Below are 23,144 nucleotides of genomic sequence, written 5' to 3' on the forward strand. Positions count from 1 at the left end.
GTTTAAGAAGTAGAAGTTTTTTCACTTTTGGATGACCAGAGTGGAGCATTCTACAGCAGTATGTGGTATGAGATAAGCATTTGATTTCTGTCCTTGCTTTCACAGGGCTTTCACTAAGATGGCTTCAGCTCCAACCAGCTATGGAAACACTACACCTAAACCTTTGGGGTATGCTTTTGATTCATTTTCTGTAAGCCTTTAGGTTCTTTTAGCTTACTTTAGTAGTACTTAAAGTGTGAGTACCGCTATACAAGGCCCAGAATAAAACATTTCCCTATTTGTAAACAGTTTTAAGTTACAGACAATTACTCATCTCTCCTTAGCAGTGCATAGGACTTACAGGAAAATAAAAGCATCTGTGACTAAATCCACAAAGTAACTTAATATAGTGGTATCTGCACCTGTACATTAAATGTACTCTCATAGAAGAAGAATTTGGCAACAGGAAATGGATCTATGACAGCTGTCATCTTGAGCCTTATTTAGTCAGTGGCAGAAGATAAGGACAGTCCTGTGTATTCAAAACTGTTTCTCTCCAGGGCTTGAAGAATGTCAGGGATGTAAGAACACACTGCTTTTTCATTAGGCTGTCCTGGACTGGGTGTCTGTTTGTTGAAAGGTGTAGTTATTTATTTCAAGAGATGAAAAGATAATGACTCTGTTAAGGGTGCATATACCCCATACAGGATATGGGAGTTAGGTCTTTCCATGCTTGAGAGGATTTGGTTCTTCATTACCAACTTTACTTTCAGGAGTGCACTTGTCACTGTCATAAAGAAACTGTGGGGCAGTATGTTTAGAGAGAATTCCAGTTTCCAGTGCTGTCTCTCTTGGAAAAAATGCTGGTTGGTTGGTTGGAGACACTGAGAATCTCTGTTAATTGATTAGGATACCCACTTGAAAGGAGCACTCAAATCCTCGCGTTACTGAAGTTGTAAAATAAACTGCTCAATGGATTAAAGACTAGAACTCAAGACTTCTATTGATAGGTGAGGATCTAACTGCTAGTTTATAGGTGTATTCCCATAAGCTGGGTTGCCATGCGGTTTGAAGAATATATTTCATGACAAAATTAATTAGTTGGTCCTTCAGTCCCATCAGCTTCAAAGGGAATTTGATGTCAGCATAAAGCTTAAGAATGAAAATGTAAAAAAGATCTTACGCATAACCTTTATTTTGTTTTCCAGTCTGCTTTCTCGTGTTATGAATACAGGATCACAGTTTGTAATGGAAGGAGTGAAGAACTTGGTACTGAAGCAACAAGTAAGTTGAAACAAAAAAAGAAAGCCTATTACATGAGCATTGTGAACATTTAGAAAAACAACTTTTAGTGCCTCTGTCATATTAATAATACTAGTTGGGTAGTAAAAGAGAAAACCAAACATGAACTTCTGCTGGTGGGTAGATCTGTCACTTTGTAGCTTCCAGTTTTTAGACAGGTAATGAATAATGTTCAGATTTTCTTTAAATACCTCTATTCATAAGAAATTAGATTCCAGTATGTGTGATTAAGACTCATTTCAGCATCATAAAAAGAGCATCTGTGAATACTCAAACTAGGCTAGTTCATAAAACGTTACTTGTACCAATGGATATTTCTACTCTAAATGAGATCTCCTATTCTTATATTAAACACTTTGTTATTTCTTTTAGCATGTGTGGTTTTAAGAAGTTAGTATTATACTTGACAAAATGGCTTCGTTTTGGGTTCTGAGTGAGCAAGAAGCTACAATGGCAATGTTTTTAGGATATCTTTTTTCTGGCTTTTAATTCCTTCTCCAGGTGTTTTGGGGTAGCCAAATAAAATGCTGTTCTTCCTCATATTTTTAAGCCTGATGTAGGTCTGTGGTATTTCTATTAAAGTTAACTTCTTATTTCTCATTCAGTCATTTGGGGATTTACATTGGATTTTTTTATGAAGTGTTTTTCAGTATTATTTGTAGATCATCCTTTGGAATGTTCTTTTTGATACATTGTGTCAACAAGACACATTTCCAATTCCGTTGCTATGTAAACTCTCCCTCAGTTTATTCTAACTAAAGTGGTTTGACTGTTGAATACTTCAGATCTTTTGTCCAAGCTAACATTTCCCATCTTAAATAAGGAAAAGTCATCTTGAATCTCAGCTCAGTTTATTCCTTTCCAGTTCATCCAAACATTTGTTGTCAGGATTGCTTCTTTTACTCATTTCTCTGACATCAGTTCTTTTTTAGAATCATGCCCTTAATTGTCATTTTCAGCTTTACAATCCTTCTTTTAAACTGAAAAAAACATTTTAAGAATTCATATATTAGCAATACTTAAATAAAACTCTGTTCCTGTCTTCACACTTCTGCACTTTCTGTTCCTCTCCTAGCTGAATGCTCCTCAGATGTTTGCACTTTCTGTACAGAAAGGTAGTTCAGGTGATGATAAAAATGCTCAGCCTTTACAAAAATATAAGAGGAAATCAGTTTAAGTAGTATTTCAAATGCTGTGTAAACTAATATAAATAGAAATAATAATTTGCCTGTGAATAATTCTTGGTAAGTATTTCAGTGTTCCATTAATTTCACACTATGTTTTACAGAATTTACCAGTCACACGTATATTGGACAACCTTATGGAGATGAAATCAAACCCTGTGAGTATAACTCTTCACATGGAAAGAGTTGGAACAAATGAAATCTTGAGGCTGTCATGTAATATTTTTTTCCCATGATAATGAAGTTAAATCTAGTCATGCTGTATCTCAAAAATAGAACCATTTTCACAACTATTTCATAGGATTTTTTGCATAAAAATGATTTTTAAACAATGACAATTTATTGCGTCTCATTGGACCTAATGGTTTTGAGGTTTTCATCTGTTCTGAGCTTCTGTTAAACTTGTGTTATCTTGAGTTTCTGTTGCTCCTATATTTCTAAAAGCTAAACTGTGCAATGAAATTTTTTTTGCATCAAGAGGATTTTTTTTTTTTAAGAGTGTAATTTCAGAAGGAAGCTAGTTACAGAGAGGTATGTCAAAGACAGTTCTATTTCGCACATCTTTAAAGCTTTGCTATTTAGAGGAAAACATTTCAGGCTTTATGTTTGCAGGCAGAGTTAGTTTTGTGTCAGAAAAGTCCTCTTTTCCCCTTATTTCTGTGAAATTTACTCAGACTTACATAAGTTACAAACTTTTGAAACACTTAAGTGTTAGCTATGTGATCAAGACATTTACTAGAATTTATAGCTAAAAATAAATATTTTTATACAGGATAGATAGTCAAAGCAGTTTGGATTTTCTTTCTATTTATTTTGTTCTTTTAGAACTCTTATATACAACTGTCCTGTGCACAAAATTGTTCTGAAAAAGACACCTGTTAAAAGTCATTTAGAAAGCTTTGATATGTTTTTCACATCTCAGTCTTCCTGGTTTAGTGACATCAGCATTAGATAGATACAAAAGTAATACCTCACACTAGATAATAGATTTAAACCATTCCTCTTCGTCCACTTTCACCTTCAGTTATTAAGTATATGTAAAGAGATAAATATGAAAATTATCAACATGCAGGTAATCCTGTCTTTTCTTAAACTGTGCTTCACAGATAATAAATCTTAGATTTTTATCAGAAAATTTGCTTTCTTTTAATGAACCAAGAAATTGACACTGTTTTCAGTGGCAGCAAGATGTTGTCCTTATTTGCAAGACTTGGAAAAGATGTACAAGGCTAATTTTATATGATCAACCAGTAGAGGTCACTCAGAACACTTAATACAGAAAGCTGAAATTACACATAACTTACAAGTAGCTGAAAAATAACGCAAAATCAACACTAGCTTCCTCAGGCTACAAATTTAACATTTGTTTTGGAAAAGTTTACAAGTCATATGGGTTGTTTGTTGCTTTTTTTTTTTTTTTGCTCTCCTGCTATTGTCATGTACAAACCAACCATGATCACTTTGATAATTTGGAGAAAATGGTCTTCTCACTTGAAAAAGTAGAGATTGAGCCAGTCTGTCAGACAGCAGCTTCATGTTGCACTGCCATGTCTGAGATTGAAATTCATGTTCCAAAACAGGGAGTCGTACTTTTCAATTTATAAGAGAACAGGCAAGCCCTAAAGAATGATTCTCCTAACCTCCAGGAAGACTGACAGCAACTTTTTTGAGTAAGTTTCTGCTAACAGAAGCAAACCAGAGAGTCATTATGGAGTATGTTCAGATTTGCCATGCTATCAACAGAAGTGAAATTGTATCTGGAAAAGGTCAATGTGTAGAAATAATACACTACTTTAGCCTTTGTTCATCTTCTGATGTTTGAGGTCCTTTTCTGTTGCCCACAATAAACAACTATTGCTTTGCAAGCAAAATACAAAGATAGGAGAAAAAAAGCTTAACATTTTACTTTTTTTTTCTTTTTTTACAACACAGAAAATTCTCCTCTATAGTTCACTGAATCTTACTGACCACAGTGGTCAGTGTGGGAAACCTATGTACAGATAAAAGTTGCAAAGCAAAATTAGAATAGATTATTGAGAAGTCAAAGAATTATTATGGTGAATGTAAATAGTTTTTCTAAATATAAAATGCAACAAGCTATATTAAATGTGCAACTTGAACCACAAACCTTCACAAATATCATCAGTTGAAATATTAAACCTATTCAGAATTATATGCTCTGTAGGGTTGTCTGTCAGTCACTTTGTGTGTTAGTTGTCCCTGCTGCTTCTTTTCTCTCACAAGGACAGCTACCACAAAATGAGTCTACACCTGTGTTGTCTGAGTTTTTCAGAAGTAGGAACAGATAGAACAGTTCTCATGAGCAATAATACCATCCTGTAATTTTGTTTTAATTTGTCTAAATTGTTTAACTGTAGTTACACTTCTTGAAATGGTTAAAAACATTCATGGATGATCTTAAAGCAATCTGTATACTTGGAGGCAGGGGAAGGGACGTGTTAGTGGTAACATCTATTGCTTGAAGCAGGTTTTTAAGCAGTTGCTTTGGGGACTATATTTTCATAAAGGAATGTTCTGTACATAAATCTAATAACAAGGTTGCTTTGTTTTGGTACCGCTAGAGATTGATTAAAACCTTGAATCTTCCTAGCACAGAAACAATCGTATTGTCAAGTATACATAAATTTTAAACCATGGATAGGGCATTGACCACCACTTGGTACAGAATTATGGAGGTTCTTCTAAGTATCTTACACAAGACAGATTGACTCTTGAGAAAGGACAGTTTTTGATTATAAAAGATTTAATATTTTGGGAATTTGCTATAAAAGGGGTTTAGCCTCCATCAGTACAGTATACGCATTTTTATTGACTTTAAGAGGTAGATAAATCTTATTTGTGATATGTGAGAATGGAACTGTATTTTGGTTAATATCATCCTTTTCAATGACTATGGTATCTTTTAGTCTTAGGGTACTTCCTATATGACTGACTACTTTTCATGTATTACAATGAAAAAGTCTAGAAGAGGGGGATTTCCTTAATCGAAACTAGTCATGTCAACTTCTGCAGAAAAACAGATACAGGCTGAAAGTAAAGGATAGTTCCGTGGGTCTTTTACAATTTTAATTTGAAATCTTAAAAATTAAGTTTATCTTTTCAACAGCATGAATTTTATTCTTGAATTGCTTGGGGAAATCACAAATTCAGTTGTAAGGAAACTGCTATACAGTTGTTTTTATTGGCACACTAACTACTTCTTAAATCAAATAAAATCTAGTAGGGCTTTTTTCCCTGCATCCGCAGAAATTATTTCAGCAGGAATGGTGTATTTAAACAATGACACAAAAGCCCAAAACTAGCTTATCACATTTCTATTACTTTACCGTTTTTAGTGTGTCTACTTACACAAGCCCACAATGGAAAAACAGAGCAGTAATATATTCAGGAGGAAATGTTTATAATACTGTGGGTTTTTTTAAAACTCTGATTTTAGTGCTGGCATTAATTTGAATTCATTTTGACAAGCAGGGAAGCTGCAACTCTTTATCTAAGTGAGTTGAAGGTTCCTCAAAAACCTCTCAATTTTAGTCTAGCAATGTTTGTCCACTCCCAGCTTTCTCATTGCTTCAGAGTTGCTATGCCAACTTTATGTACAAGGATGCCAAAATCATGAATGCTGGCAGACTTTACAAATGCAGTTAACATTACCGCTGGAGCATACAAAAGTATTTTACAGAGATTCAGTGTGTAATTAGATGTAAACTTTATTAAAAGCCAAACTTGAGGATAAGAGACTTATTTTATGTGATTATGTACATGTCCTTAATAGCAAATAGATTTGTTTTCTATGTGTATAAATACCACATGTAAACTGTTTTGTAGTATTAAAGATAGTTATGCTTTATATAGCTCTAATAAGTTCCCCAGATAGTCTGTTTACTAATCAAGGAGAATAATTTCTGCTCTATAGAATCATTAAAACACAAGAGATTGTGCATGTAAGCACCCAGATGAAATCAACTGCAGTCCTGTATGCAGTTTATCCACAAACTGAACTTCAGAGTACCTGTATGAAAATGTAGTATAGAAACAGAAGAAAGCCAAGTAGTTGTCAAAAGCAGTTACTAAGAAGTTTTGTTTTTCATCCATAATAACTGGCAAAAATCCTGCTTGTTGCCAATAAAAATATTGGAAGTGCCTCAGTGTTTCGTGTAAAGAATTTTTTTTGTGTAGTTTAGATAGACTTTTCAAATTCTTGTGGAACTCGTTTTTCTTCAAGAGCTTAATTTTAGTTTAATAGTAGTCATAAATCATGAAATGAAAAGGGTAACTTGAGTAACAGTAGCAGGTTTTGGTCTGCCTTGTATTTAGCATTCATTGCCATAGAAGTGTTTTGTTTTAGAAGATTAAATCAATAGCAGATCTCTGTAACCTGGAAAATTTTAGCATTTATAACCATGTGATGTGCCTCTAAAGCTGGTAACACCTAAATTTTAGTTTCTGCATGCTGCCTTTATGTTGGGATTTCTTATGAAACTAATGTATTTTTTGGAAAGTATGTAACAGTCAATTTTAGATGGACCAGAAACAAAAAGCTTAATAGCACGCTTTATATCTCTCTCACTGTTGTTTATGCTGCATTGTGAATATTAGTGGACATGACAATTAATTTTTTAATGATGTGACTGCTAAATGGAAAATGACATTGGCTTGAATGGTGCTCAGTGTAATAGGTAGAAGCAGAAATTCATAAGCCAAAATTTCAATCTTTTGAGATAAAAATGTACTTTTTGATAGGAGACGGATGACTACCGGTATTTTGACCCCAAGATGCTGCGAGGCAGTGACAGGTGAGTTTATTATGAGTTTTGCTTCTTTCCTTGTACCCTGTGAAAAGGCTAATTTAAGAAATGCGGTTTTATTTTCCTTGCTGACTACACGTAATTAATGTTAATCATTAATTCTAAGTCAAGACAGTTGGTATTGAAGCAGTTCACAACAGGAACTTGGCACAACCAGATAAATTGTTATAACACTGCGGAGAAAAAAAATACATTGTCCCAGTGACTGACCATGCTGCTGACATGTACATCGGTTCAGTCACAGCAATGTGTGCTAAAATTTAGCAGTAGTAGGTGTTAGAATTCTTTATAGTTGTACTACTCTTTGAAATTTTGTGGGTTTCACTGTTAAATTAAAAAGTCATCAGATAGAAAAATTTTGATGCACTATTACTTTTTAAACAGATACAAATTTTATTTGAGTATATTATTTTAGTATAATAATAATTTATTAATTACTTTGAAAAAATCCGTAAAAATTGACTTCAGTTGCCCTTGGATAGGCATGTGCACATTGTCCATTCATGTGCCTATGAAGAGAGGGTTGGATATCGTTTATTTTGCCAATAAAAGAGAAGAGAGATTAAACTAGAAGTTTATAGATTTATACATTTTGCTTTATATCTTTGACCAATAATTGTGGCTGATTATGTCATCTCTAGTACCCTAGAAACAAAAGATACTTTGCTTTAACATACCTTCTAAAATTAATTTTCATCGAAGTGCTGGAAAAAATAATCAGCTTGTTTAATAGCAGGGCCTTATTACAGGATGAATATGGATAAAGTATGTCCAGATTTGGTTGTAGTTATTTGCATTAAAATCAGTCCCTGCTTCCTCTGGTCTTGAAACACAAAAAGTCTATTTCTGAAAGCATAACTAGTAACGGGAAACAAATGTGTCTTATTGGAAAGTATTATTACAGACGATATAATTTTAAAGATAAGCAGATCTCAGGCGCATCACAGAAGAAAAGTGTCAGTATTTTTAGGAAATTTTGTGCAAATTTTATTAAAGCTGAAGTTGGTTTTCTCATGTAAATATGCATTTTTACCTACTCCATGTAGTTCTTATGTCGCTTTAAACAATGTAAAATTACAGCAGTTCATAAATGTACCATTCATCATAGTGAAAAACCTTCTAATTTCTAGTTTGGGGTTTGTAGAGAAACTCAAGTTATATTCCTTAAATCATATTTGAGCATGACAGCAAAACTCTTGCATAGGTATATAGGGGTTTGTCTAATTCTCTCTTCAAATATTTATGTGGATGATAAAAAAACATAGGTTAGCTGGCTTGACGGAATGTTACTAGTTTAAAATAACTACGATTTTTTCTAGCCTACTGTTTTAATACTGGTATTTCTACCCATTATTTTTTAAATAGAGTAGGAACTGTACCACTGTAATTCAGTCTTAGCAAAACAGTATCTTTATATCCTGTGTGTGTAAAGCCTATGTCAAGTATAAACAGCCCTTGCTCCCAGAAAGGAAAGGAGGATGGCACAAAGCACATGTGAATTTATCATATCGTATTAAACAACGAGGGAAGTGGGGTAACAGTTCTGCTTATGGGGAGTCTGTAGTATTCATGACAGATCAAAACAACATATTAGAGATAACTATTCCCTCTTAAAAAAAAAAAAACAAACAAAAAACAACTTTTTCTGATACACTGAAGTCTGCATTGAGGCAATTACTGTTTCTCACTCAAAGTAAACTTCTTGAAATAAGGGAAAAATGTAAGCTGAAGGGAAAAAATGCACTGTGTTTAATCCGTGTTAGACCATAGCATGATATTTGACTACCTGCAGCTGCAGGCAAGTACAGGACAGGAAGGTGGTGGCAATGTGTGAGCAACGGTCAGGAGAGCAGACTGACCCTTCAGAGCTTTCTCTTTGCCTTTTCCCTTCCTCCTGAAGGTGCAAGGTGATGCAGGAAAAAAGGTTTCTCCCCCTTGCCTTGTTACTTGCCTGTGTCTAAGACTGCATTCAGATGGAGAGGAAGAGCCTATACCACCCAAACTATAACTTACCTCTTCCTCCTTAAATCTTTTTATTCCTGATGTTGTTGTGACACCAGAACACATACCTGCAACAGTAAGTATATAACGCAGGCACAGCAAATTAACTGGCCTCACCTAGTTAAGATTCCAGTAGGCAGGATTTGTAAGTGTCAGGAACTGTGCTAACACTGCTGAAATTTTTTATTCATTATATTTGCTCCTAGCTAGCAGCACTAGAGTTGGAGTTTTTAAGTCTGAAGTGTTGTCATAAAGCTTATGATTCAACCAGCAACCTTAAAACTGATGCAGTAGAACTCCTGTTTACCCATGTGTTCAGCCCTGTAGAATGAATGATTTTTCATAACATACTTGGAGAATGAATGTAGAAGGTCAGTTATTGTCCTGTTTTACATCTATGCCTAATATTATATTGTACTTCAGAAATATGTTTACATGATACTTATTTTGCATATTTATAGTAATGTCTTAACAAAATACAAAGTGCAGTTTGTTTGTATTTCTTTTTATAGCTCAGTTCCAAGAAACAAAAATCCATTCCAGGAGGTAAGTCACATAAAAATTATTTTTCAATGTTCATGTGTAAAATATAATAAAATTCTCAAGTGCCAGTAATTTTTGATTATCAAAATAAAAAATAAAAATTAAATTAAAAAAAAACACAAGAGGTCTTGTTTGCAAAACCCACTTGGACTAATTTTATCTAGTATTGACTATAATTAGCTGTTACTCTGAAGAAGTGTTTTTATCTTCAAAGGACTATGTCAGCATTAACTAATACTCAAGAAAAAAAAACAAATCTAGAAAACTCTTCTGGAGGTAATCACAGGGATTCATTAATATTATAATTGGGTACTCAGCAGTTCAAATCCCCCCACTTAAATACCAGATCTTTACAATGCTCTTCAGATTTAATCCTTTGTCCAGCCTTAAACGGCAGTGTTGACTACTGCTTTAAGTGTTTTAAAGAGTCTCTGCAATTAAAGGAAAAAAGCACAACAACAGCAAATCTTGTCATTTTATATAAATGCCAGTAACTTTCAGTATTTTTCAACATAATTATTTGCAACTAGTAAACATCTCACTTATCTGATCTTACTGCCAAGTTTCATAAGCAAAATCTTACCTTGGCAATATACAAATGTCTCAGATTTCTACTAATTATCCTGAACAAAAGAAATACCGTGTGGTATCATACATATTGGCTAACAGATAATCATAGCGAAAACATCAATAGTAACAAAATCTCTATAAAATTCATATACTGTAATCAAACAGTTTTGGATAGTGAATGTTAACAAAAATGATACAATTATTAAAACTCCTTTTTCTGTTCATTGATTGTTTCCCTTTTAAACACAGCCCAGAAGATACTGATGGCCTTTACCTGTGATATTGTAGATTATTACCAGTAGTAACGGGGGGGGGGGGGGGGGGGGAATAAGAAAATAGTGTATTTCTTTACAGTGGAAGTATTTTATTTGCGTCTCAAATTATTCTTGCTCATCCATGGAAATATTCCCACTGTTCCTATGGACACCGGAGACAGCTCAGCACAAAAAAAGTAACATGTTGGAACTGCATAGGCTTCAAATATTTCTTAGTAGAAGATAGTGACATGCTAAAAGCTCTCAACCTGCTATTCTGCATCCTCCTAAAACTGCAGTGTTATTAGGATTATTTTTATGGTATCTATTATGATTTGGTATATCTTACTACTGAAATGTTAAGAATTTGAATGCAAACTCTGATAATGTGTGTGTTGCCTTTTAGGCAATAGTGTTTGTAGTCGGAGGAGGCAACTATATTGAATACCAAAATCTTATTGACTACATAAAGGTATGTGCACTTTTGTTGTTTCTAACTTGCTGATAGAAACCAGTTTTAGCAGGTTTTCTGTAACATTTAGTATTTAGAAGATTGAGTCTGTGAATGTAGCCTTAACATCCTTAATATATACAGAGCCTGGGAAAAAAAGCATAGAAGAAATCAGTAGAAAAATGTGGATCTTTAATTCAGATCAACAAAGAGTTACTGTTTCTGGTATTTTTGCTCATGTTGCACTTTTGAATTGAGAACTGCATTCTGCTTTATTTTGTCTTCATATGCACTAATGTGGTTGAAAACTGATGTAGCTAACTGAAGTAACAGATGTAGCTGTCTGAATTAACCTGTCTTCCGTACTGATGCATCAGATGCTGTCAGTTTGGCTGTTCATATTGTGTGAGAGTCCTGTTACTAGTTTTCATTTGCTGTTGTTAAATAAAGCAGCTGTAGCGTATCATAGCCTTGAAAGTAAGGAACTGCACAGAATTCTCTGGTTTCTTAAATCTTGCAAACAAGATACAACAGTGCTTTTTCATATGTAATTTAGCAGTATGAAGTCAGTTCAAAACAAAGTCTACAGATAACTATCTTATTTTACAATACTTACTTGAACATGTCTGTTGTTTCTGAGGACAGCATAATGCAAATACAATGCTATCTGTCAAAGCAGAGATCAGAGTGGCATCAATGTCTAAGCATTTATTATTTATCCCCCTTTCAGAATTTTTGCTAATGAGTTAATGGAACTGCATTCTTCATATGCTGCATCATTTGATTCTGCAGAATTCTTAAGAGGTGGTATATGCAAAAGGAAAAAAACACATAACTGTAATGCCAGTATAACAGACTTAATGTCTCTGGTTCCAGCTGGCCAGCCTAACAGCCTAGTCAGTGGATGGACAAAAGTAACTACATCATTACAGTTCTTGGGGTGTGGAGGTGGAATTCAAGCACTTCCCAGGATTAAAAAAATATATATAATTAAATAAATATGGGGCATTAGTCACTGAAAACCACTTCTTCCACAAAACAAGCACAGGAGACTTTTGTGTCCAGGTAAATCTTGAAGAACTTGGAGGTCAGAACGTGTACCAAGTTGTTTCACCCCCTCTAACAGGCAGCTGTTTTGGAACAGAGCCGGTCTGGATAGGAAAAAGGAATGAAGAAGAATGTAAGTTAAAGAAATAATCTAGGCTCAGTTTAGCACTTACCACTCTTATTGATAACTAATTATAGCATTCAGTGAGGAACTTCATACAAAGAGGCAGGAAGCTGAGGTTTCTGAGGAACAAGAGGGCAAACAGGAGGTTATTTGGTAAACAAATGGAGAGGACAGAAGGAACTAAAAAGTACAGGAATTGTAATGTTAGATCTTACAGAGCCAGAAGCTGGATGTGTTTTTTCTTCTTCTGGAACCCATGGACAGTGGTTTCTTCATCATCTGTTGTCACAGCTGAAGAGTTCTGTATGTTTCTCCAACCAGAGTGCGTACTTGGTCAGTGAGAAATGACCCAGGGGGAAAGAATCCCGCACCTTGATTCCACTGAGCCGCTTGCTCTTGAGAAAAAAAAAAACAGAAAAGTTACCAAAGCCCCCACGCCCCAGAGACTTGTCTGCCTCTCACAGGTGATTCTTACAGGCTTATCCAGTAACAGTTGAGTTTTCTGTGGGGTACACTTCCAGCATCTGTTGTTTCAACAGATGTAGCTTACTAATTATTCTAATATTCAATGAGTCTTCCTCCTGAATAAAAAGGAAAAATCAGAAGGTATCTTGACAGGTATCCGGGTGCAAGAACAGAGCTTTTTTCTTTTCTTGCAAGCAGATACCACAACAATTTTATTCACTGCTTTATTTTTCTAAACACTGTCTGTTTTGCCAGTTTGCCTCTGAAAGCACAGAGAAGATATTTTAAAGCTTTCTAAAACAGGAAGCAACATTCATTCAGCTTTGACATTCTTTTTTTTTTTTTTTTGTAGGAGAATTAAGAGAAACCCTCAAATCCAATTATTTGCAGTTCTGTGCTGTAACAGACTATTGCACATTATCAGAAAGCAAATATTTATGTCAGCAAGACAGGTCATGCCTTAAAGATATTGGCCAAGTTCGGATTAACATGCTGAAAATGCGTCATCAAAATTGAAAGCCACAGGGACCCTCAGGGAGAGGCCAGGATACGGTTTTGTACAGGAGAATTTAGCATGTCCTTTAATGTCCATTTGTATGTGGTTGGAAGGGTACTGCTTGATAATCTGTTCCAATCTGTGCTAAATGTTATATCACAAGAAGTTTAAATCCAGCATAGATTCTTGGTCATGAAAAAATGCTGGACTGAAGAGCGTTGAGCTGGGTTTTGGGGTTTTTTTTAGGTGTTGAGGACTTTTGACTTGGCTCCAATAGTTATTTGGAGATTGAGCTCTTTGTTTGAATGGACTAAAAAATTAAATAAAAGCATACACATTTTAAAATTTCACTTTTAGAAGAATATATACAACAGACTGGAATGTATTTTAGAGCTGCCTGGAAGACAAAACGGTCCCATTTCACAGAATCATTAGGGCACGAAGGGACCTCTGAAGACCGTAGCCCAACCCCTCTGCCAAGGTGGGGTCACACAGAGCAGGTTACACAGGAACACATCCAGGTGGGTTTTGAATGTCTCCAAAGAGGGAGACTCCACGACCCCCCCCGAGCAGCCTGTTCCAGTGCTCTGCTTGTTTGTATACTTTAATTCTTTTCTTGGTACTAAGCAGAAACAAATACTATTCAGTCATACTACTGAAAGTGGAATCTTTCAAAATACCAGTTTAGATCAAAACCAGACCTATTCAGGCATCAAGATTAAGAAAAAGCTGGCTTGAAATGTGGGAAGACACAAGCTCAAGATCCTGCTCCGAGACGACAATAGCTTATTACAACAAAAGACTTAAAATTAATAAAGTTGAGGACTTGAACCAGGATTACCATCTCCCCAGTTAATGTGTGACTTCTGGTACTCTCTGCTGAAGCAGCACAGTTCGTAACATATGTGAAAGCAAAGACTTATTTTCCCATTTTACTCTTTATTAACTGATTTTTACCTAAATATGGGAAAATGCAAAATAATTTAACAGTGAAACAGGTTTCTTAAGCCTATGCTTGAACTTTGAGGAACCATAGTATTACTAGCCCAACACTGGAAATAAACTTGGTCTGAAACTGTGTATTACTTAAACTAATTTTCATTTCCAAAATGCTAACATAGCCTTTTGGTAACTTTACTATCAAGTCAGTGCTGTTAAACTGCACACTAGGTTAATTATGTATCCAGTTGAAATCAACACAACACTTTGTTTCAGAATTCATTTACCAAAAAAATGTGCCGATTTTATCATCATCATCATATGGAAATCAATTACAGATTGAAGTTTTCAGGTTCTAATACAACAAAATCAGTAAATATGTCATTATTACTGTTAGCACAGTGCCAAGTTATTGTAGGGGTTGGGATTGTTCAGGTAGGGATGTTAGCTTCCCCAGGCCATTCATAGATACATCAAAGAACTTGGCATTCTACTGAGTTTAAATGTGTGAAATGCCCCATTTTTCCCACTTTCTTTCTGCCTCTAGTTGCTCATTTTCCACTTTAAATACAGAGTTGTTTTCCTCTGGTGGAGCAACTGTTCATTTTCTGGCCAAAAAGTGTAAGACTTCAACATCATCAAGATGGGGCTTGGGAATTTTTTTGGTATGCCATTAGTTTGTCACTTCTGCTACTCTGTTAAACACTTGATTTCTTTGTCTTGTCTTTTTTTAGGGTAAACAAGGCAAACACATCCTGTATGGCTGCAGTGAACTTTTTAATGCTACACAGTTTATAAAACAGGTAGGTACCTTTGATAACTTCTGTAATATTTATTGCCTCCATAACTGTGCATTGACCTATTTGCTTTTAGATTTCTCCATGGATTTTAAATAAATAAATAAATAAATAAATGTATATAAAACCCACACAAACTAATTTGGGAAAGATTACATGTTCTTGTTATCTGTTTTCATTTGATTGAAATGGTGGTTTAGGGTCATTATTTTCTGTTAACTTTTGAAGGCCTGTATTGTCAATGTGAGTTCAAGGTAATGCAGGTAAACAAGTTCATAATAATTACCTTTATGTAAAAATTAATAATAAAAAAAAATAACCCAATTCTTGATATTTTCACAAATAGTGTGCCTTTACAGGCTGCTCTAGAGACTTTTACAACTCAAAAACTGCTGTTTAACTGTGGTGTTTAAACCTTCATCCCAAATTTGGTTATTTATAAATACTGACCTAGTGGACATTGATGTTGTCCATACCTATACTAAAAGGTCATTCTTCTGTTTAAAAACATTATAATCAGCATTATGTCTCTATGCCTTATTCCAATACAAATGCAAAATAAAAATTGTGCACTGTGGTCAGCAAATAGCAGCCCTTCAGTAGCTGTCAGCACCTATGATTTTCCTACTGAGATGAGAATAAATTGTTAATCAAAATTACATGTTAAAAACTAAATTAATTATTGTTGCACTTGAAGGAGAAATATGGTACTTACCAGCTTATAACTCTTCAGTCAGCTTAATTAACTAGCTTTTTTGTTGACTTCACTCTGTGTACTGTACCTTTACTTCGCAGATTTATTAAAATCTTAGTATCTGAAGCTTAGATCCTTTCCTGTGAGGGTATGCATTAAATATTCTATTACCAGCATACTTTTGGCTGTAAGAGGCAAATAAAAATAAAGCTCATAGGATAGAAGTACTTACTCTGTGAACTGGATATTGGTTTGACTGAAAGAATAAGATTAGCAGCCTAATGGTTTTCTGTCTCTTCATGTTTAGCTGTCCCAACTTGGCCAGAAATAAGACTGAAACACCATTACCAGGATGTCAAAGTGACAACAGAGAATTATTACAACATTCAGATATCTTCATAACTATAATTTTGTCATTATATTAAAACAACCCCATTTCATTAATATAACTTTTAAAAAATATCTGTAATTAATATGGTGAATATCAACATTTACGAAATAAACCTTAAAACCTGCTATGTTTTTGGTGGGGGTTGGTTTCACATTATTACATTCTAAATGCAGTGTGAGCTATGGTGTATGACAGAACTGGCTGAAAAGCACAACGTTTTCAAGTTTTTATCTATAGTTTCTGTTACAGTAAACAAAGCAAAAGCTTGAAGAAAAGGTCAAGTCTGTCTTTAGGAAATGTTTTACTTCTTGAAAGCCAGACTGTCTTTCTTTAACAGAATTGAAAAGGACAAAACCGCCTTTTAGGATCACAGACAAACAGCCTTAGTGCAAGAGAACTACTACAAGTTCTTACCCTTTTATTTTACCAAAGCCATTATACTTGTACTTAGATTTGTGCAGTCGTGTCTTGATGTTCCAAAGATATACTTGACATACACGTTTCTGATAGAGTAAAATTTAGCTTTTATGGTTAAGAGAAAATCACTTGCCTACAAAATCAGTTTCAACTGTAAAACTTTACAGTTTTACATTTTTAACCATTTTCTTCTGCACTTTTTATTGTAACTACTGTTATGGTTTGGAAGAAACCAAGTGATACTCACACAACAGCTCATAACTTCATTATAAGCACATATTTAAAATAGTTTTTAACAACTGCATGAAGTAGGAGCAGTTAAATAGTTTGAAAAAAATCTCACGATAAAATAATTTTGCCAGCTAGGATAGCTCTGAAGAGCACATGTGGGAATTGGGAAAAGGGAACTAATTTTCTTTATAGATGTAGATATATGCCTCTAGAAATGTCCTCTTTGGAAGCAGCACTGCTACTGGTGAAGCAATAATACATCTTCAAAATGAAGTCTAACATACTGAAAAAGTGAGAAGAACATACTTGTGATTTTATTAACAAACTGTGGGAATTACTGGCTTACTGTAAACTTTTCAGCAGTGGTTTTTTTTCTGCACTGTTCTTTAATGGTGAATATTAATTTTGCTCTAAAGGCAATATTCTTTCCCCAGCATGCCTGTACAAGAAGTGCAGTTGAGCTATTCCTTAAAAGCATCACCGTAAAAATATGCATAATCTAGTCCATGGTATTAAAAAGTAATAATGTGATTTAATTTTTTCAGCTGAGTACTGTAAACTACTCCACACTACTACTATAAGCTTCTAATCTTACCATGTCAATAAATGCATTTATTGTGGTGTTAATTATAGTTGCATGTGAGCACTCTCCCATGCTTCAGTCAGCAAGGACTCATCTTGTCAAATGCACTTTGTTATGCTAATTCCCTATATATTTGTTAGTAAAAGCAAGGTGAAAGTGCATTTGGAAAAGAAAAATTACATTTAAGGTGTTTATTGCTTCCTCTGGGAGTGTGTTCGAGGAGCTTGAAATAATCCATCCCCAAGAAAACTGTGCTTCCTGTGCAAAGAGTTTTAACCTTGCAGCTGACAGCCAGCTTCTGAAAAATCTGCTGACAGCTTTTTGTCCAGATCTTGACCCTGCTCATTTAAACCAGGAGCACTCCTAAATCACAGCCTGCAGATTCTGCTATTTCAGTAAACTTTGTAAAGATAACAGAAATTACTTCGGTGGCAGTGATCAAAAACTTAATTTGCAGTTTTTACACTGTCCCTGAGATAGGTTTTATTTCTGCCTAGCTTTATAGCTGAATCTTGTGAGCATGCACTGGTCAGTTCAGGTTTGGGGTTTTTTTTCTTAAACTAATAAACACAGTTTTAGTACTTCAAACATTCTTCTCTTTCTAAACTAGCTTTCTGGTTTTGTCATAGTAGTAGTCCTAAAGCTCTCCATTACCATTAAAATCTCACATTTACCACTCTAACAGCATACTCATCATGCTTCTTTCCTTCTGACCCAACCTAAGTTATGGAGTGCTGGTTTTTGTTACAGGGCCCTTTTCCCCAAACACCTCTTGGAGAATTAGGAATGTAGAAGGTTGTACAAGTCTCCATGATTGATCTAGAGGCAAACAGTGTTAAAAATGAACTGGCTCTTTGGCATGCTTACTCAATTTATAGCCAGTCCCTATGCCCTTCACATCCTCAAAGGTTCCTCGCAGACTTGTGCTCATTATGCCCAGCTCAGCGGGTCTTTTAAATAAAATCATACCGTAGAATCATATAATCACAGAATGGTTTGGGTTGGAAAGAACCTTAAGTTCCAACCCCCAGCCATGCAGTGTTCCTGTTGCTAATAAATATTTTAGGTGGCTGCATGGCAGACCAGGGGGTTTTGGAACTTTTCTAGCCTACTCTGTCAATAAACCTCAGGCAGGGCTGGCTGACAGGGCTGTGCTAATGGCAAAGCCAGCTTCCATGCCTCAGGACTGGCAGTTCTTAATTGGGCTTTACCTTCCCCTTTAGGTAAGTAAGGGCAGCACAAGGCTGAGTGAGTTTTAAGTGCTGTCCTTGTTCTCAGGAAGAAAATAAGCACTGTGGCCTTCACCTGTGGAAAACTGGCACATCTGTCTTTCAGGAAGTAGAGACAAATCTTGCAAATGGTTGCATACACTCAATCACTTCAAGAATTCACAGTTTGAAAGGTTCTTCGCTAACTTTCTTACTTAAATTTGAAGGTTTTAGAATATTTAGATGGCTATTTTGGGTATGATCAATATAGTGCCTTTGTTTCTCAGAATTAGGCTTTTTTTTTTTTTTTAAAAAGTAGTTTGAAATTCTCATCATAAACTTTATAGCTTTATCTGCCCATATCTGTCCCCTTCTGGAAAGCAAGCAGGACCAAATTTTACATTTTAAAAATGTTGCACTGAACTTACCCCACCTCCTTTTAGTAATTGCAGAAGTTGGCTTTCTTGGTTTGGCAATGGAGGAGCAATCTTTATCCTGTGAAACCAGAAAAATCCCCATAAGCCTCAGAACTATCAGTCCCAAGTCTTACCTCAGTCTTCCTGTCTTATGCACATGCACATTCCTGGTTTTGGCAATCTAAGGGGTAGCTTGTACACATAATGCTTTCAAACAAAATTGCTTGTTAGCATCTCAGCATGGCCATGCAATGTAATTAGTATTTACTGCTCCAAATCATTGTATTATGTATGTATTATGAAAATAAATGGATGAAAGTTAACATGGATGAAAATTAAGTGCCAAAGAGGCATGTAGCTTCCCTTAAGAATTGCTGTGGATTCTTTCTGTAGTTGCTGTGTTTTGATTTGGACTTGGTACTAATGAACTGATGAGAATACAATCCTCAATAGTGTTTCCTGTAACTGAAACCATCCTCCCCTCTTTTTTCCTTCCTCCCCCAAGTAAATTTGTAGTATCTTCCCTCTACATAGAGATCTTCAGAGGTTTTGAAATTATACTGCAAAATTAGTTTTAACAAATAACAAAGGGATTTACTCCTACTTCATTTGGAGAGTAAAATTACACAGGTCAGCTCAAATAATTTTTCTGGTGGACTTAGCTGTTTAATTTACACTGTGAAATGAATTCGGACTATTTGTACATTCAGCTACAACAGCAAAGCTTGGTTCTTAACTGCATCTCTAACAAGTAGAATAATTGCAACACCTTGTATAATGACTTCAGGAGCTCTGCTCTGAAGTGTTTATTACAATGCAAGCGTATGTATGTATTGATTTAAAAAGAAAGAATCAAAGCATTCAATTCGATACATGCCTCTCAAAAGACTTCTTAAACCATAAATCAACATACTGTTATTTCTTTCAAATGCAAATAACTATACACTTTTTCTAGACTACAAATACACAGTATATGAAATAGCTTGAATAACAGCAACATTTTCTTCCATCTATAAATCCTATATGATTGGTATCTTCCTACTTGTTTTGTTTGTCCTTTTATGCGTTCATGTTTTCTGTTATGTGTCCGTAACAAAGACTATCAGAGCTGATCATAAAACCACATGAGGGAGATCAGCCAAAGATTATGGATTATGACACAAAATGTTTCCCAGGCAAACACACAATTTTTTGTGTCACACTTGTATATTAGCAAAGCTAAGTATTGCATTGCCAGTTTTGCTGGCACGGATAATAAACCCTCATTTCCTATATGCGAATGAGGTAAAACACTGCTGGTATAATATTTTCTTCAGATTCCCTTACGAGTATGCTCCAGTCCTCTAGGAGGATCTCCTTTGCTTCATTTTCCTGGGATTATTGACAGCTAAGCTACTGAGCTCCAGCTGCAATGTGAATTCACCCTAGAGGCAGAACCTCGATCCACTTCCCATAGATTGTTAGTCAGCCATAGGCCCTGTTCATTCGGGTGCAGTTTGAATTGGTAACTCACAGGGAGAGGTACCTACTCTAGAAGTCTTCTGTCCAGTTCCAGTACTGGGGATATATTTTTTTGCCCAGTGAAAAAAAAGCTTTGGCTAGCCAGCCTTCCCTCACTGTAGCCACGTTCTGATGAAGATAAGCACTACTCCACAGGGAGGGTAACTACATAAATCTACCTTCTGTGGGTTTTATATCTCCATCAGTCTGGAAGTCACCTTTATCACATGAGAGATATGTGGTAGTTTGAAGAAAAGGAAGGGAAAACAAACCAATCAACCAACAACTGGAAATCCTGTAGAAGTGTCAAAGACAACAAACCCACTTGCTGTGTAGACCCTCACTGTACGCCACGAAGACTGTTGAGCAGCTCTTACTTTGCTAGCCCCATCACCAGCTTTCTGATAGTTCTGCAGACCACATTTCTCCACAGGGAATGGAATCTGGTCCATTCATCTTGCCTTGCATAGGGCAAGAAAAGGCAGCGTTACCAGCCCAGGGCTCTCAGGGAGAGGAGCGAGCACTTGCATCTTTAGATGCGCTCACTACTCGCTGGAAAAGTTGACTTTCTGCAGGCTCAGGGCCCAACATGAAAACAGGTGAACCAAAAAGAGGCTGCCCTTCTGCAGAGAAACTTGTTCAGTTTGGGCTTTAATTTTTTTCTAAGTGATAAAATCTCTCACGTATTGGTTAGGATAAAGTTTCTGTCTTTTTTCCCTTACCTCTCCCCCTCAATTCACTGCAATGCCAGTGATCAAAAGCATATTCCCTATGCTTTAGGACAGGATTCAGCTTAATCCGTCAGTGAAAACCTGATGAAAACTGATGTAGTTTTCTAATTGTGGCACTTGAACCATGAACACCAAATCCATGATGTTTTCCAAGCTATTTTTCCTTTTTTTAGGTGTCATTAGTAATTTGTTCCGCTATTTGCCTGGCCTGGCCTCCCTCAGCGCAATCTCTATCTGGTCAGGATCCGGGCTTCAAGTGCCAAGCTCACCAATAGCCTTGCCAGCCTTTCTACAGGACCTTAGAAACCTGTCCCAGCAGAGACAAGGATTTAGCCTCAAAATGCTCACATTGATGCCTCAAAGGAAACAGCTAGCTCCTTTCCCAAACCCACAGGAATATTTGTACATCTGAAGTTTCCAAACAAGAAACACATCTGATTTAAAAAGAATCTTTTGGCACACAATGATGTTGTTTTCTGTTACCTATTTCTAATAAACATTCATTTTGGTAATGAAAACAGGGTTAAGGAAATAAATGCAACTCTGACTTAGATCCAGAAAGGATGAAAACTGGACTGCATTCATTGGAAGTTTTCACAGTAAGAAATCAAGGACAAACATCTCTTATCATTTAGTTAATATGTCACATTTTTATGCTGTTTGGATATTTATATGTATTTTCACAACAATGGAAAAGCTAAATGACCTCAAGGGGTGTTCACTGAAAGACAGCCTTACTCTAGAGTCTTCTCCTTCCTTTTGCTTAAAATTATTATATTAAAGCAATTCCGTTTTGTTCAAGTATTTTTACCGATTCCCCAAAATTTACCCCTTCTATATGCAGTATTCCAATTTTTCCAATCATGCCCAGTGCTTCTAAATGTAAGAAGACTTCCACATCTGCAGCTGCATCCTAAAGAAGCCTGTAAGTGAGCAGCCACTGCATCCAAGTCCAACTTCTCAAACAGGTTTGTTGTTGTTTTCCCCTCCTCACAATGGAGATAAAATTGGAGAGAGATGGCAGGACTGACTCAGTTTGCAGATGCGTCTTGATTACCATCTTAGTTTCCCTTGCTCACTAGAAAACAATTTTGGCTGTTTCTGCGACCTCACAATTGCCAGAGCTGCAAGCCTCAGCGCAGCACGGTCTGGATCACGGCTTTGCAGCACACAGATTGCGATAAAGACTCCATGGCTGCTCAAACTCCAGAGCATCCAAAGCTTGAGGAGCAGTATTCAGTAAGGTCACAGTTCCAGTGGCCTAAGTCAGACAGCACAGAAAGCATCACTGCCTGGGTGGGCAATTTGGTGGGCATCAGTAAGGGCCAGGAGGGACTATGAAACAGGCAGGTCCAGATAAGCACCTTCCTTCTCCCAGCTGAATGCCCAGATCAGGTTTTGGGATGACACAAGTCGGAAGAAGTGTTCATGGAGCTGGCAGGGCTTGGGGATAGTTTACTTGGTTTATGGAAAGCTCCAGGACAATCAAGTATTAAATACTCATTGTTCAATATGACCACAGGCGAGGAATGGTAACTGAAGAGGTTTCAGCCTGAAAGGAAAATGGAGAACAGGCTCTTGCCAAGGCATCAGGGTGTCAAGATCACTCAGACAGCAGTGTGGGAAGGGAGAGGGATCATAAAAAAGACTCCAGCACAATTCCAAGAGGGAGATTCTCCCCTAAAATGAAAGGCAAGGGCAGAAAGTAATGCTATCAGTTCCTGTGGGAACACAGGTTCCCATGCTCTTTGTACAGTAGCCATGAGTAGAGGACCCTGCCCCATCCCAGGGATGATCCAAGGGTAGGGGACATCTCTCTCTTCTCCTCAGGAGGATGGCCAGGAGAAGAGCAGGACACTGAGCCACAAACCAGTGACCATGTACAGTTGGTAGCATCTGTCACCAAACAGAGTCAGAAGGGAGACTCCAGCATCCAAAAGTCATATCCTACTAAGCCAGAGATGAGACTGGGGACACACTAGCATTCTTCATTTA

General features: G+C 36.1%; 1 protein-coding gene and 1 long non-coding RNA gene across 2 annotated transcripts in view; one reads left to right on the top strand and one right to left on the bottom strand.

Annotated features, from left to right (window-relative positions):
- SCFD1 (sec1 family domain containing 1) overlaps nt 1-18,802 on the top strand; it is a 51,942-nt gene extending 33,140 nt beyond the window's left edge. Inside the window, exons 18-25 of the mRNA XM_061463467.1 lie at nt 106-168; nt 1,188-1,263; nt 2,570-2,623; nt 7,227-7,279; nt 9,805-9,838; nt 11,066-11,131; nt 14,916-14,984; nt 15,980-18,802. Of these exons, the coding sequence (XP_061319451.1) occupies nt 106-168; nt 1,188-1,263; nt 2,570-2,623; nt 7,227-7,279; nt 9,805-9,838; nt 11,066-11,131; nt 14,916-14,984; nt 15,980-16,003 (439 nt within the window). The 3' untranslated portion in view covers nt 16,004-18,802. The remainder of the gene's footprint in view (nt 1-105; nt 169-1,187; nt 1,264-2,569; nt 2,624-7,226; nt 7,280-9,804; nt 9,839-11,065; nt 11,132-14,915; nt 14,985-15,979) is intronic.
- Nucleotides 12,127-16,023, bottom strand: LOC133274360 (uncharacterized). The gene is made up of 3 exons (XR_009745128.1): nt 15,905-16,023; nt 12,497-12,676; nt 12,127-12,261 (listed from the first exon to the last, which is right to left on the bottom strand). It is a non-coding gene; the product is annotated as an uncharacterized LOC133274360 (long non-coding RNA).
- Nucleotides 18,803-23,144: the final 4,342 nt, after the last annotated feature.

This window comes from Pezoporus flaviventris, unplaced genomic scaffold (genome assembly GCF_033815535.1).
Source record: "Pezoporus flaviventris isolate CSIRO_AGI_PZ_B2104156 unplaced genomic scaffold, CSIRO_AGI_Pfla_v1 ptg000036l, whole genome shotgun sequence".
Lineage (NCBI taxonomy): Eukaryota > Metazoa > Chordata > Aves > Psittaciformes > Psittacidae > Pezoporus > Pezoporus flaviventris.